The 16,533-nt window shown below is 36.8% G+C and overlaps 2 protein-coding genes across 2 annotated transcripts; both read left to right on the top strand.

The window, feature by feature from the left end:
* Positions 1 to 6,336: 6,336 nt before the first annotated feature.
* Positions 6,337 to 8,808, top strand: LOC125199844 (putative disease resistance protein RGA4). Its single transcript, XM_048097716.1, has 6 exons — positions 6,337 to 6,996; positions 7,056 to 7,350; positions 7,533 to 7,751; positions 7,892 to 7,956; positions 8,247 to 8,339; positions 8,734 to 8,808. Exons 1-6 carry the CDS (start codon positions 6,337 to 6,339, stop codon positions 8,806 to 8,808), a joined length of 1,407 nt encoding a protein of 468 aa, XP_047953673.1.
* Positions 8,809 to 10,255: 1,447 nt separating this feature from the next.
* On the top strand, positions 10,256 to 13,669 carry LOC125201105 (disease resistance protein RGA2-like). Its single transcript, XM_048099031.1, has 3 exons — positions 10,256 to 13,234; positions 13,321 to 13,368; positions 13,471 to 13,669. The coding sequence occupies exons 1-2, from the start codon at positions 10,329 to 10,331 to the stop codon at positions 13,322 to 13,324; spliced, it is 2,910 nt and encodes a 969-aa protein (XP_047954988.1). The 5' UTR covers positions 10,256 to 10,328; the 3' UTR covers positions 13,325 to 13,368; positions 13,471 to 13,669.
* Positions 13,670 to 16,533: the final 2,864 nt, after the last annotated feature.

The raw sequence follows: 16,533 nt of genomic DNA, 5'->3' as shown, positions 1-16,533 counted from the left end.
AGTATACCACGTTTGTGCGGACGAAGAAGGGTATATCGAACAGGCCAGGAGCGTCGACCATGTACATCGGAGATAGGTCGTCTGCCTCTGTTATGATGATGTTGTTGCGCACGAAGGCTCCTAGTATGTTGTGTTAGAGTTTGTATACTAGAAATCACGTTTCGAGTGATTGAATACTGTAAAACTCTTATTTTATTTTCCAATGAATAAAACAGATTATTTTTCTCATAATGTTGTTATGTTTTACATTTAATGGATGTTGATGCATGTTTAAATGTATAAGTTAACTTAACAAAGTCTAAGTCTTTGTTTTAGTAGACCGGTTGTGGGCGTCGTCCACTTTAAGGTAACACGGTCAGTTCTAAACAAAGAAAAAGATAAATTTCACAACCTAGTTGGAATTTGACTATCCATCGAGAAAGTTTGCAATGTCAGTCCGCATATTTCTAAGCCTTACTAAAATAAGATGACATTAGTGTGGTATAGCACTGAACGGATCTAACAGCAAGACTTGCCCTTATGCTATCTACTGAAAGGCGAGGTCTTGATAAATATTTTTTTCTTAATCAATGTAGGTTAGCATTGATCATACGGTATTGATTATGCATTACTTTGACTTATCAAATGGTGCGGATTTTTCGTAACTCAATGATCCTAATATATTGGGTAGTGGTGATCAATATCTAGCGGTGCTAGGATTGCTATTATATTGAATCGTGCGCGAGGTGAGTCTCGTTTGATAATGTCCTCAAGAGGAGCGCGAAACAAGGTTTTATTATTCGGAACCTAGCTAGTTGGAGTTTGATTACTCTATGAATAATAAATAAGCGTTTCATGCTAAGTCCACTCTTGGAATTAATAAGAAGTTAATTAATTAAGTCCATAGCAGATATTAATTAATTAATGGACATTTTTATCTTAAGCGCGGGAAATGAAAGTTAAACGGAAACCCGGATTACTTGTAATTTCGGATTTGGATGGGGAGAGTTCAATATTACTTCTCCGTAGTGGCTGCTCGTAATATTCCAATTATAACTTATATTAAATTGTGGGTTCAATTTAATTAGTAAAAAGTAAATTGGATAAGCCCATATCCAAAACCTTCCATAGATCCCTGTCTGGGCCCAAAAGGAACTTAATATAAATAGGAGAATAAAGGAGACAAAATGATCACAATTTTTATTCCTAAAATTTTTGAAAATTTCGAAATTCTGCAGCTGAAGGAGATTTCGAATTCTTCACCTTTTCCCAAAAGGGTTTCTTCTGTCTTCTTTATTTAAGTCCTAGTATTCTAGTAGGATCAGCCCACACTGATATTGGAGTACAGTTCGGGAACCGGAGAGAAGATTTGTGGTCTAGTATTCAAAGCGTCACATGGACAAGCAGGTAGCCATCTTCAATTCTTTGGAGAATTAATTAGGTATTTTTCTGCTCCGTAGAAAAGCATGTTTTAGGTTTCAATATTCTTAAAGCATGATTAATTCAAGTTATGAGCATGATACATGTGAGAATTACGCGAATAGATTTTGTCTAAATTTTTGTGTTGGAGCATACATGCCGCGGTAAATGCAAAGGTCGATCAAATTTTCATACTCACCTTAAACTCGGTTGATAATTTACATAAGTAGAAATGTCCTTATATGCCTGTTTCTGCCAAGTCTTAGCATATGTACATCACTTATCCGGAGTTACTCTGTTTATAGAAGAGAATATGAAGTTTTGATGTTTATGATGTATTATTATAGTACTTCTGAAATAATTGATTCTTATTTTTATAAGATTATAGCCAAATTTCTCGAGTGTAAATTATTATATAGGGTCCTGTTAGGTTGAGATTTTTGGGCCTAATTGAGAATTGAGATGCAATCTCAGCCACCCATTCACAATCTTCGCGCGATGTCAACAACTTCTGGTTTATGTCAACAGGGGGGTATTTTTGTCATTTCAGTTCTAAAATGTTTCAGCTGTATTCAAAACACACCGCAAAACTCTCGAACATTTCTCTGAGTTCTCTCCCAAATTTCTTCTACAATTCTGCATCTTCTCTTCCCTTCGTCGCAATTCATCTCCTAATCTTAGACTTCGTTAAGTTTTCTACATCAATTAATTTCCAAAAATGAGGATCGAAGAAATAGTTGAAGTTGAAGCACCAATTGTAGCCAGAAAAAAGCATTCCAAATCGGCGGTCGTTGAAGCGAACTCTTCAGGTTAAGAAATTGATTCAAATTTTAAGTATATTGCTTCGATTTTAGTGTATTAAAACAGATCTGGATTTGTTTTCTAGGGTATACTTGTTATTGACATAGATTTATTATGTACTTTATCTATTGACATAATCGTAATAACATACATGCACTTGTTGTCAACAGGGTATACTTGTTATTGACATGATATCGTGTATAATTGATATTGATTTATTCTGTTTGATTTTAAAACAGAGAAAAGAAAAATATCAAAGCAGAAAAGTATAGAGGAAACACGAATAAACAGCGAAGATGAAGAGATGCACAATTAGAATAAAGAACAGACTCACATAAAGAGGAATGATCTCGTTGTTAACAGAGTTCACCTTGAGGATAAGGCCACTGTTCGAGGCCTTCGCCCCGATGTCGTTTGTGGAAAATTACTCAGTATTATTCCTCACTTTTGATATTTTCTATGATATTATCTTCTTTTTCCTTGATTTTGTATTTTCATGTCACAGTTTTTAAGAGGTCATTTTGCACTGATTTACTCAAGTTCTGCTTTGAACGCTTTGAGGTTACTCTGTGGACTTCTGCATGATCTTCGTTTATTTCTTTCTTTTCCATTCATGTTTAGTTATTTATGAAAAATGTTTTATGATTTTGAATGCATGATTGCTCAGGCATAACATAGAAGGTGCTTTAACCAATATTACTGATGGGAGTGCAAACAGAAACAAGTTGCTATTCATTTGGGTAAGTAATGCAGTCACGGACCAACTTTGCATCACAAAAAATGATTATAACAATTTATTAAGTTTCCCTAATTACATGAACATGACCAGATGTATCTCCCGATGGAAATGGCGTCACAAGCAGCGGCAGCGACCGCCTCTATGGCTGGGAGCGGCGCTGTAAACGATGGTGGCGCTTGGCTGGACGGAGCCAACGATATTGAGTTCTCCGCGGTTGAATTTCGAACAGACATCGGCGGCGAAGCCCGACCATGGCGAGGCAAAAGCGAGATTGAGCGACAGCAGCGCTGCGGAAGGAACATAGACGGTGAGAGGCGTTGCAGCGGCGCCAGCGGCGAGGAGGTTCGGCGAAGGCAGTGAATTGTTTGCCCGCTGAGTGAAAGAGCGGTGGCGCTCGACGCCCGAAGCGAACCACGCTAACTACGGTGTTGTATCATCGCGAAATCGAGGAGAGAAAGGCGACCTCACGATGCCGCTGTTCTGGCGAAATTGAAAAAAAAAAGAGGAAAAGGAGGAGTAAGAAGAGATACACGCTACTCTTAGGGGCCGTTTGGTAGCTATGTTTCGCCTAGATAAGAGATTAATCTGGGTTTATTTGTGTGTTTGGTAGTTATGTTACCAAACATAGTAGCTCGTGTTTTATTTCCGGCCCGCACAAAGCCCACTGAAAATCTTATGTTTTAGTCATATTTGTAACTACCCAAAATCCTATGTTATTTATCATGGAAGCCTAGTTAAGTTAGCAAAATACAATTTTACCCATCAAAATTTCTAACCCATCAATTTTACTTAGTTGTTGTATTGAAGGACGTCATTTTCCTATTAAATCATATTAAGAATTTTGTTGATGTCAATTTGTTGTTCTAATTATATTACTTTGTTATTTTATTTACATTATATAATATTATAATATTCTCATTATATTACTTTACATTAAATCGTATTATATTCTCATTATATTATATTATACTTATAATTACGTAATACTTGAAGGCAATTGCTTTTATTTTGAACATAAATATACGATGTTGTTCAATCCACAAACGCTTTAAACTTCAAAAAAATTGAACATATAAAATTTGGTACTTGATAAAATATTTTCATATAGAATTTGTCCAAAATAATAATTGATTATTCATAAAATTTGTCCAAAATTATTAATGCTCACAAAAATAGAATACCAAAATAAATATAAGTTTTTTGATATAAAAATGCTAATTTTTGTAAGGAGTTTAGCTTGAAAAGATGTTAATTTTAAACAAAACGATTTTATAGGAATAATTAGGGTAAAATGATGATAGTTTAGTAATTAACTTAAACTAATGAGGATAATTTTGACAATCATAATTTTAATCCTTACTTGTGACTTATTGTACCAAACACTACAATAAGATAACTCACAATTATCTTAATCTACCAAACACCCAATATGTTTAAATTGACTAATCGAAACTATGATTACTATCATAATGGTATCGTGTCTAGTCGAAACATGACATAGCTACCAAACGAGCCCTTATTGTTTAGTTATTAGACTCCAATTTTTGGATTTTAATTTCTCAAGAATTGGGAGTAAAACTTGGACATGAGGTTGGCTATTTTATTAATTTGAAGATTAGCTTTTGGATAGAACTTGAGAATTGAAAGAGAACGAATAGAGTCGTGAATTCTCTGGCTGAGGGGGAAAGAACAATCCCAGTCGGAAAATTCATCGAGGTGAGAAGATAAAAGGCCAGTGGCCAAACGTGAGCAACCACGCCCGGAGAAGAAGGCTGACTACAGCCGAAGAGAAAGCAGCAACAGTAAAGAAAGAAGGAGTTCACAGTTTGTTTGGCCGAGGGGGAGAGGAAGTTTTCGTCCAAACAATCAGATCTGGCATAAGAAAGTGCTGCCGGAATGGCCCGCGAGAAGCTTGCCATGACTAACAGCAGGACATTCGAGTAAGAAGACAAAGCAGACGAAGAATTATCCGGCCAAGGGGGAGAGGTTAGCCCCAACCGGATAATTATTCGAGATGATTGGAGCAGCGCCTATGTCAGAGAAGATAGCTTCGGGCAGAAATAGAAGCAACCGAGAAAGGAGAATCTACTTCCGAAGAGGTGGCAGCCGTGAGAGGCTATGAACACACGTTACAATGGATGAAGCGTTTGGCCGAGGGGAGATATAACCACTGCCAAATGAGTCAATCTCCGATCAAGGAGAAACTTGCCGAGGACGAAGGTGGAGCAGCCAACGTCTGCGCGGCGAGGGGTAGAGAGATTGTGTCGCCACACAACCACTGTGAAGAGTTGGTGGGAATGGGATGTCATCGGGAAAAGACCCATGAAGAAACATAAAGGAGACTGATAGTTTCACGTCTTCATTTTTAGAGAAGTAAATTTGGGCCCAATGGTTATTAGGCTCAAGAAGGAAAAAAAAAAAAAAGAAATGAAAATAATGAGCTCATAGTTTGAGTTGGAATGGACCGAGAATAGTCCATAGATGGCTCCTAGATACGAGCAAAAACTGTCTGAATTAGCTCATCGACATGAGTCAAAACTGTCTGATGGCTCCTAGATACGAGCTAAAACTATCTAAGATGGCTCCTTGATATGAGTTAAAACTGTCAAAGATGGCTCCTAGATACGAGCTAAAACTATCTAAAATAGCTCCTAAATATGAGTAAAAACTGTTTAAACAAGCTCCCGAACATGAGTTAAAACTGTTTAGACTAGCTCCTTGACACGAGTTAAAACTGCCAACAAAAAATTGAAGAGCTCTTTGACACGAGTTAAAACCGTCAACAGAAAATTGAAGAACTCCTTAAAAACGAGTCTAAACTTTCAATGATGAATGAAGAGCTCCTTGATAAGAGCCTAAACTTTCAATGAAGAAAAATTGAAGAAGCTCTATGATACGAGCATAAACTGTCAATGGAAATTGAAGAACTCTTAAATACGAGTATAAACTATTTATCAAACTAAAGATCGTGCAAGTTAAGTGTCGAAAAACTCGATACTCAACTTGAGGGGAGTGTTGGAATGAGGAAATTAATAAATTGGAGAACAAGAAGGCATGAGATGAAGTTATGGCAAGAATAAAGAAGGAAATCAATTAAAGATTATGGAAAATCAAATGAAAAGGAAATTAGTATAATTAGAATATATTTTCCATGTATAGCTAGAATTAGTGCCTATGAAAGGTTGTGTAACCATTGAGAGAATTTAACCCAAGTCATTCACAATGTAGTCTTTAAAGTTCTCCCCGTCTTTTACTTTCAGCAATAGTATTTTATTTTCCGCATTTTACTTTTCGACAAGTTTAAGAGTGTTAAATGCCCCTCGTAGCACAATACAAGATTGCCTCCTTCCATCGGTAATCTTAAACATTTGTGATCCTTGGATTTGTCTAATTCTGAAATGCAAGCTCTCCCCAACTCGTTATGTACTCTTTGGAACTTGCAAATCCTCAACTTGGATGACTGTGTTAGGCTTGAGGCTTTACCTAAGAAGCTCACATCCTTACGTAATCTTCGACATCTATGTTTGTGGGGCTGCAAGTCATTGCGTGAGATGCCATCTAAAATGAGAGAATTGAACGGCCTAAAAACATTGAGCATGTTTGTCGTGGGTCACAAGAGAGGTAACCAACTTGAGGAACTGGAATGCTTGAACATCAGTGGAAGGCTTCAGATTAGGCATCTGGAGAGAGTAAAAGACCATATGGATGCTAAGAAAGCAAAGATTGCTGAGAAAAACAATCTTCGTAATTTGAGATTGTCGTGGGAAAGAAATGCTTTATCCAAGCTAGTCGAGGAAGTTGATGAAAGGGTCTTGGAAGCACTTGAACCTCACCCCAATCTTGAACGTCTTTATATACAAGGCTTCAGTGGTAGATATCTTCCACGTTGGATGGAAAACTCAACGCAGAGAAAAATAGTTGAGATTAATATAACTGATTGTGAAAATATTAGGCATTTTCCAAAACTGGGAGAGTTGCCCCATCTTGAGAATCTGTTTTTAACGAATATGGGGGTGGAGTATATTATTGAAGAAGAAGAAGTTGGGAGTGGGCACCCAGTACCGATACAGTTCGTGGCTCTGAAACAACTGTTTTAACTGATCTCCCAAATCTTAAGGGACTATCAAAAGAGCAACAGAGTAGTAAAGAAGCATTCCCAAATCTGGAATGCCTAAGTATCAAGCGTTGCTCTTCATTTGTATTTCCATCAATCTCGTCCCTTGAAAAGTTGAAGTATCTAGGATGTAGAAGCTCAGACTTGGCTTTATTATCTGAGCACGACATTCCTAGTAAGCTGTCAATCGAGGTTGAAGAGAACCTGACTTGTTTCCCAATAGAAGCGCTGAAAAAGTTTAGTAAGTTGCGGTCATTGACAATTGAGAATGCAAAAGAGATCTCTTTGACAAGAGAAGGTCTGGAAGCCTTAAAAGAGCTTATAAGTTTATGGCCAGAGAGTTGTCAGACAATGAGATGTTTACCAGAAAGGATGTTGCGGCACCTTACTGCTTTGGAGGACCTCACCATAATAACGTGCCCAGAAATACTAGAGTTGCCTGAGGATATTAAACATCTCCATAATCTTAAGTTCCTCCAGTTACACTGGATCTTCCCAAGATCACGCGCTTGCCTCAAGCCTTTCAGCACCTCACTTTTCTATGCCTTGCAGATCTTCCTAACCTGGAATCACTTCCAGATCAGCCACCATCTCTCTCTTCACTCGATGTTACGAGCTGCCCAAAGGTTGTATCGATTTCTGATCTGCCAAATCTGAAAGTGCTATCAGTCATTGGATGCCCACAACTGGAAAGGAGATGTCAGCGAGGGAGTGGAGAGGATTGGCACAAGATTTCCCACGTTCGCAGAATCATTGTTTTTCCAATTTAACTCAGCTATTTTAGTTGATTTTATGTAAAAAAATCGATCTTAACTATGATTTAGTAATTTGTGTTCAAGTGGAATCATTCTTCAAGATTAAGAAGATGTACCAGAAACAGCATTGGAGAAAGATTACAAGGATGGTTAGTAGTTGTATTTCAATGTATTCTTCTTTATTTGTTATTTACATACAATTTACTAACTCGTGTTCTTGTTTATTTCTTTATTTTTCATAGTGTTGGAGGAACTTTGAAAAGTTGGCATTGTGGCAGTGGGCGAAGTAGTACATCTTTGAGTGTGCATTGTCAAATGCAAGTGTCTTAGAATTGTCGTCCTGAACCTGAACATGTTCCTGTGTTTTTACTTAGCTTTGTTGAAGTTTTTGTAGTGTATCTGATATTGGTGTTGGAGAATGATTGTTTGATGTTTGAAGATGTTCAGAACTCTGCCCGAAGAGGTAGATGTTGAGCTAGCCACAGAAATGAATGATTTGGGCCTTCCCCTCTCTTTCCGAGCCAATAAAGATGTATGCTTATGTCTCTTTGGCATGTTAGTTAGGCGATGAAGTTGGAACTTTTCGACTAGTAAGCTGAAATATTGGAGTTTATTTTTGTTTGATGATATTTCTGAAAGTGTTTTAGTTGCTTCCCAATATATATCATAATCTTTACTATGATGTTGATGTGTCATCCTATTTCTTTGTCAACCTTAGCTTATTGCCTTTGGCTAGTGTGATTTAGTGTTGATGCCGTTTTGTAGACAAGATTTGGCATGGCAAGAATATGCATGTTTGATGTTTATGATGTATATATACTTCACAACTAAGTGTTTCTGATTTTCGGAAGATCTTAGCTGATGTATTGATGTCATGGTCTTTACTACGATGTTGGTGTGCTATCATCTTTTGTTGTCAACCTTAGCTATTGCCTTTGGCTAGTGTGACGAGAAAGGGGAAGAGCTCGTGCGAGAAAGAGAAAACAGCAAAGTCGTATTGACATTGAGTATTAGTGTATATCATTCCGGAATCTACATCCTCTTTGCCTTTATGACATTTCTGAACTTTTGAATTTCTATATCCTTTTTCTGTACAGATATATGTTAAATTAATCGTTGTTAATCCTTGCATGCTAGTGTACATAATACTAGACCAAACTGATAAATTAAAGAACGAATCCGAAGAGTTAGCCATCTTGTAATCCAAAAACTTTGCGACTACATTCGACCTCATACCATATTCCTTGATGCGGACTCTTCTAGTTAAGTGCCTCTCATAATTCCACAAATCAAAGGCATCATGGTAACACCTACCACAGTTGCACAGAACAATATCTTTGAATTGTTTCCATGGCTCTTAAGGTCGCCAACATTGAAAAGCAGGCAGCATCAGAGGAATGTTCTATTATGTTGTTGTTGTTCCCACCAGTTCTGGCCTCTATAGACAAGGTTCTTTTTCTTAATAAAACTGTAACAGCCAAAAGAAAAAACAAAAAAAAAATAATAAATTACCACAAACTAAATGAAATCCACATGTTGAGTCGAGAGAGAATAAAGACTTGATAGTTACACTTTAGAAAATAGGCAATGCATAGTGGTCCCAGTGAGTGGTTAGAAATATTTAGTGGATCATAGTATCAATGAGAAAGTACTAATAAGGTGAAGTGGATCTTATCATCAAACCAATAAACAATTCAATCTTGATTTTCATATGGACAAACCGTCTAATATGCATCAAATTATTCCATTGCTAACATTTGAATTATGGAACAAAAGACAATGCAAGATGGCCCTTTCCTCAACTTTTATACAAATTTACAACTCCCTTTAAATTCTAGTGCAGCTGGTCCGTAGGCCAAGTGCACTGGATTACGGCCCAGGTCAGTTACAAACTGATATGGCCGTTGGAGCATCAGGGAGTTGTAGTCTCTGTAACTAACACATCATCTTGTACATTGCATTCTTGGAATAATACTGAATCTCTGTTTCATTCGTGGAAGTAGATCATTACGGCCGAACCACGTAAAATCCACTTGTCTCGTTTGCTCGTTGCATCCACAAAATCAACCTTCCAAACACCCAAGAGTTTGGTTTATGTTTATAGATATTATACTTCAGAATTAAGGGTAAATTATTCCTCCTACTATATAAATTAAATGAGATGTAAATTTACACTCATCAAAATGAAATAGACAATGAAAAGGGGGTCTTAGCAAGTGGTTCGAAATGTTTAGTAGGGTGAAAAAGTATTGAGAGGGTGAAGTGGATGTTATCATCAAACCATTAAACAATTTAATCTTGATTAACATATGGACAAACCGTCTAATTTACATGTAACTATTCCATTCCTAACATTTGAATTATTGAACAAAAGACAAGGAAAGGTGGCACATTATTCAACTCTTGGAAATACAAACTAACAATACTTACATACCAATATACCATCATCCTCTGGCATTCATCCTTCTCATATCTGCTTTGCTTATCAGAAAAAAGAATCCTTAGTTGTTGTTGTTCCATAATGGCTGAGGCATTTCTTCAACTCGTTCTGGACAAACTGATCTCTCTTATCAACCGGGAGATCGGACTGATCTTGGGCGTCGACGAGGTGATGAAGAAGCTCTGCAGCACTCTCACCACCATCCAAGCTGTATTGGAGGATGCCGAAGACAAGCAAATCGAGAGCAAGCCAATTCAAAATTGGCTGCAGAAGCTCAACGATATTGTGTATGTGATTGATGACGTATTGGATGAGTGCAACACTGAAGTCTCCAAACTCGACCACTCTCATTCAAAATACAGTCGCTGCAGCCTCAAGAAAATTTTGTTTCGCCACAAAATCGCAAGGAGAATGAAGCAAGTCAACGAGAAAGTGGAGGCCATTGCTGCGGAGCGCACTAAGTTTCATTTGCGCGAGATGCCTGTTCATAGGCCAAGAGAAGTATCTCTTGTGTCGCGCGAGACGGCTTCCCTGTTGAACGAGTCTGATAAGATTCTTGGCAGGGAAGAAGATAAAGACAAGATTGTGAAGATGTTGGTGAATGATGTGAAGGATAAACAGGAGATGTCTGTGCTGCCAATCATCGGTATTGGCGGACTTGGCAAGACCACTCTCGCTCGACTAGTCTTCAACGATCCGCAAGTGGAACAACACTTCGATGTAAGGATTTGGGTTTGTGTTTCTAATAACTTTGAAATGAAAACTTTGGTGAAGGCCATGATTGAATCTGCCACGGGGAGTGGAAAAGCAACGGATCTGCAGCACTTGGATGCTATTGAACGTCGCTTCTGGGAATTGTTGAGCGAAAAAAGATATTTGATTGTGATGGATGATGTTTGGAATGACCACCAGGATAAATGGTTTGAGTTGAGAGATGTTTTATCATGTGGCTCAGCCGGTTCGTCGGTTGTCGTCACCACACGCCAGAAGAAGGTTGCTGATATAATGACAACACTTCCATGTCATTGTCTTGAGGGGCTGTCGGATGAGTACTGCTGGGCGCTGCTGCAGCAGCGCGCCTTCGGACCAGATGAAGAGGTTCCTCCCCAGCTGGAAATAACTGGGAAACATATTGTGAAGAAATGTGCTGGAGTGCCCCTTGCTGCTACGACGCTTGGAGGAATCCTACGATTTAAAAGGAGAGAAGAGGAGTGGATACATGTGAGAGACAGTGGCATATGGAAGTTGTCGGGAGAAGAGAGTTCGATGATGCCGGCTTTGAGATTGAGTTATTATCATGTTCCAGTGGAACTTAGGCAATGCTTTGCTTATTTTGCATCCTTTCCTAAGGACCATTACATTGGAAAGGAAGAACTGATCCGTCTATGGATGGCTCATGGCTACATTTCATCAAAGTGGACTCTACAAGTGGAAGATGTTGGGAATGAAATATGTGATGAGCTGCTTCTCAGATCGCTTCTACAAGCTAATGAGAATAACGATATTGGTATGCATGATCTTGTTCACGACCTGGCAGAATCAATAATGGAGAACAAAGTCCCCGCATTACAAAGTGAAAGAAATCTCGCAAGTACATCAACTATCCGAGAGGTAAATTTGCAACAAAAAACTGCCTTGTTTCCTAAAACCTTTCAGCAAGATATGAACATTACTTCCATCTTGGAGCTCAAAAGTTTAAGAGTATTAGATGCAATGGGCAAAGCAATAAAATATTTGCCTCCTTCCATCAGCAATCTTAAACATTTGCGATACTTGAATTTGTCTCGTTCTGAAATTCGCACTCTCCCTAACTCATTATGTACTCTTTGGAATTTGCAAACCCTCAACTTGGATTACTGTGATAGACTTGTGGCTATGCCTAAGAAGCTCACATCCTTACGTAATCTCCAGCATCTATGTTTGTGGGGCTGCAAGTCATTGCGTGAGATGCCATCTAAAATGAGAGAATTGAACGGCCTAAAAACATTGAGCATGTTTGTCTTGGGTCACAAGAGAGGTAACCAACTTGAGATTAGTATAATTGATTGTGAAAATATTAAGCGTTTTCCAAAACTGGGAGAGTTGCCCCATCTTAAGAATCTGTTTTTAACGAATATGGGGGTGGAGTATATTATTGAAGAAGAAGAAGTTGGGAGTGGACACCCAGTAAAGATACTGTTTGTGGCTTTGAAATATCTGCATTTAGTTGATTTCCCGAATTTGAAGGGACTATCAAATAAGCAAGAGAGTAGTAAAGAAGCATTCCCAAATCTCGAAGCTCTATGGATTGAGCGCTGCTCTTTATTAATACTGCCACCACTCTCATCCCTCCAAAAGTTGGAGAGACTAGCATGCCATAGCTCAACTTTGGGTTTATTATCTGAGCACGGCATTCCTAGAAATCGGTGGATTGAAATTGAGGAGAGCCTAGCATGTTTCCCGATAGAAATGCTGGCAAAATTGAGTAAGCTCCGAACATTGGTAATTCATAAAGCGAAAGAGATCTCTGTGACAACAGAAGGTCTGCAAGTCTTAAAAGAGCTTAAACGTTTATGTTTAAACAATTGTGAGATAATGAGATGTTTAACACAAGGGATGTTGCGGCACCTTAGTTCTTTGGAGGACCTCGCCATATGGAACTGCCCAGAATTACTAGAGTTGCCACAGGATATTAAACATCTCCGTAGCCTGAAGTTCCTCACGCTATATGATCTTCCCAAGATGACGAGCTTGTCTCAAGCCATTGAGCACCTCACTAATCTACACCTAGAGGATCTTCCTGAGCTGGAATCACTCCCAGATCAGCTACCATCTCTTACTAGACTCGTTGTTGTAGACTGCCCAAAGGTTGTATCGATTCCAGCTCTGCCAAATCTGAAACGGCTAACAGTCCGTGGTTGCCCACACCTGGAAAGGCGTTGTCAGAGAGGAAGTGGAGAGGATTGGCACAAGATTGCCCATGTTCGCAGCATCAATATTTCTTCAAAGTAACTCAACTACTATTTTTTTGTAAAACAAATCGAGCTAGACTATGGTTTTAATACTTTGTCTTCAATTGACATCTTTAATGAAGGTGAAGAAGATGTACCAGAAATAGCTTTGGGGAAAGTATATGAAGTAGGTGAGTGATCATATTTCATTGTATTCTTCTTTATTTCCTTATTCTTATTACTATAAAATAAAGCTAGCTCATATTCTTGTTTATTTTCTTAATTTTTCCTAGTGTTGGATCAACTTTGAAATGTTGGCACAGAGGCAGGGGGGCGAAGCAAGTACAGGTTCGAGTGCAAGTGTATTACAATTTGTGGATGAATTTCTGTGTTGCTTAGATTTTTTACAGTATTTGTAGCAAGATTCTTGTTGTGTGCTTGTACTTCGGATGATTTCATATATAATAGGAATGATGCTGCTATTTTTGAGAAGTTCATTTCACAGAGAGAAATATATAGGTGATACTCTCAATAAAATATAAAATCTTGTTTACATATTGGAAGTGAATTGTGAAATATATCATTTCTTAGAGTGATTTCCTCCATTGTGTTTATGATAAATTGCAATTCATCTACTCCATTCGTCACATCTTAAGTTATTGACTATATTTCGGCATGTGTTTGAAAAAAAATGATAAAAAATAGTTTAAGTGGAGAGAAAATAAAGTAAACTAAACTAAGTAAGACAATAAAAAAATGTCACTAGAGACCGTGACAGCCTGCTAGTTATGCTCGCATTGAGAAAGTTGAGAAAAATGTCAAGTCTAGTTTTCAAAAATACGAGATTGAGTAGACACCAATTGGGTTATTTTTTCCAGCAAATTCCCCCTCTGTTTAACAACAAATACTCTTACACAATTTGAATAAAAAATATTCATAAAAAAGCCATAAATACAGATAAAATCACGAAAATTAAATAAACCACGAAGGCCAAAGCTTACCTCACCGGCGTCGCCTATGCTCCGTTGTCTCGTCTCAGTCTCTTGCCGGCTCCTACAGCTTTGTTTATACAGAATTCAAGCTTTTGTTGATGAAAATTGTTTAAGATATGTAAAGATTTTGAAACTTAACTAAAATATAAATTGGGCTGCTGGGCTTGAAGTTAGAATTAATAAACTATGAAGAAGCTTACAAGTCAAGCCCAATGAGAAGCAAACTTATTCCTTTCTTTCTAAATTCAACAATTTGCAATAGAAGAAGCATCGCAGTAAATTCAGTAACAGCTAACATTACATGCTATGTGAAATTTTCATAGTAGTATGTGTGTTTTTTGGAAGTACTCTAAAATATTTAAATAAGAACTTATATAAAAAGAAGTAGTATTTGCTTTCTCAACAAAAATTTACTTTTGATTTGCAAATTGGTTGATATTGGTATTATTTAAATTACATTTCCAATTTAATTCGACCAAATTAAATTTAACTAAAATTTTTAAATGTTAGTATTAGTATTTTGTATGCCGTGAATTTGAAAATAAGAGGCCAAATCGCAAATAGTTAATTAAGTACTCCCTCCGTCCCAAAAAGATTGTCCCATTTCCTTTTTCACACTCGTTTTGCAAAAATAATAATAAATAGTTAAAGTAGAGAGTGAGTAAAGTAAAAGAAAGAATAATGTAGAGAATAGTCTTACCTACGTTATTCTTTCTCTTATTTTACTCTTTTTCAACTTTATCTATTTATTATTATTTTTGCAAAACGAGTGCAAAAAATGAACTGGGACAATCTTTCTGGGACGGAGGGAGTATAAATTTGACTTAAATTATACTACTAGCATTTATATCTCTTTGATTCAGATTTAACTATAAATTAGTGGTCAATTATAATTTTAACTATCTATAAATATTAGTTCACACTATTTAACGATATTTAATCCCCATTTCAAAACCTTATCTTGACCACTTCGTAAAAAGAAAGCAAAAGAAGCAAATAAAATGGACGGTATATATTGATGGAATAGAATAAGAAAATTAAATATAATTTATGAATAATTTTTTATCACCATCAACATTTATCATGTATTTTAAATTTCACATTTGATACGTATTAGGAAAAATTAAGGCAAGGAATCCAACAACGAATAACAATGTTTATATAACATTAGTTAAACAAATTAACACCATCTACTGATCTACACCCCAAAAAAATGAAAAAAATAACTTTTTCTCTATCTCTCTATTTATATAATATATGCACTCGGACGGTGGATAATATACAAATATATCTTTATCTTTATGTATATGAAATACAGAAGAGATTGAAATCCAAGAAGAGGACAGTTTCCATTATTTTTTATAAAGATAAAATTGCTCCCTGCTACATTGAACTCAAGAGAAAGATGAGAAATTTAAAAGTACATGTATATGTATGATGTTATATGAAAGAATGCACTGTATCTGGGAAAGGTCCGTGCATCATGTAGTAGAATTATCCCATCAAAATAAAGAGATGCACAAACACACACTATAATAAGGAAGATGCTGGCAATTTTTTGATTTGTCATTATTATTATTATTATTATTTTGGTAATAAATTATCATTCTTTAACTAGTACTTTTTTATTGATCAATAAACTTATTCATTGGTTTCGAACAAAATTGACATCTCTATAACTAATTAAATTGAAACAAATATCTTATAACTAATTAAATTTAACATTAAACCAAAAAGAATTGATCAGATTTAAGAAGATGAACCAGTGCTTCTGTTGATGGGGGAAACCGAAAATAACTGTTTTACAAATATCTCCGAAAAAGATGAACCAGTGCATCTTTTTTTTGTTGTTTAACTTTCTAATGCATGTAATGTCAGGGAGATTCAAAATACTGAACAAAACGGATAATCTGAAAGTCGTGATGAAATAACTTTCAGATCAAATCAATTTCGGTGGTTCTACCAAAATATTTGTTCGGATACAATTCAAAGAAATCAGAACTTTTATATGTTGATATCTGAGAAAAGAATACCAGAACCAAAAAGAATTGATCAGATTTAAGAAGATGAACCAGTGCATCTGTTGATGGGGGAAACCGAAAATAACTGTTTTTCAAAGATTTCCAAAATTGCAAACTAGTCCTTTGACTTTCAGAAATTATATTTTAGGATGAATTTCTTGACCCCAGCTAGGGGCTGCCGCCCCTTGGACCCCGCTACCAGGGGGCGTTGCCCCCGGACCCCCGTCCATCATAATGAATTCAAATAAGCGTGCACTCCGCACCTCCAGACTTATATGATGTCTCATTATGATAATACTGATCAATCAAGTTAATCCAATTACACTAAAATATCCAACATGTA

Source organism: Salvia hispanica, chromosome 1 (assembly GCF_023119035.1).
Source record: "Salvia hispanica cultivar TCC Black 2014 chromosome 1, UniMelb_Shisp_WGS_1.0, whole genome shotgun sequence".
Lineage (NCBI taxonomy): Eukaryota > Viridiplantae > Streptophyta > Magnoliopsida > Lamiales > Lamiaceae > Salvia > Salvia hispanica.
The sequence above is the reverse complement of the archived record's forward strand: the minus strand, read 5'-3'. Positions and strand labels throughout refer to the sequence as shown.

Excerpts from the sequence above, each read along its gene's own strand:
- LOC125199844 (XM_048097716.1), top strand. The coding sequence starts at position 6,337 with ATGCAAGCTCTCCCCAACTCGTTATGTACTCTTTGGAACTTGCAAATC. Across the intron at positions 7,752-7,891 it reads CCCACAACTGGAAAGGAGAT|TGGAATCATTCTTCAAGATT; the intron begins GTCAGCGAGGGA and ends TTTGTGTTCAAG. Across the intron at positions 8,340-8,733 it reads CTTTCCGAGCCAATAAAGAT|CTATTGCCTTTGGCTAGTGT; the intron begins GTATGCTTATGT and ends TGTCAACCTTAG.
- LOC125201105 (XM_048099031.1), top strand. The coding sequence starts at position 10,329 with ATGGCTGAGGCATTTCTTCAACTCGTTCTGGACAAACTGATCTCTCTT.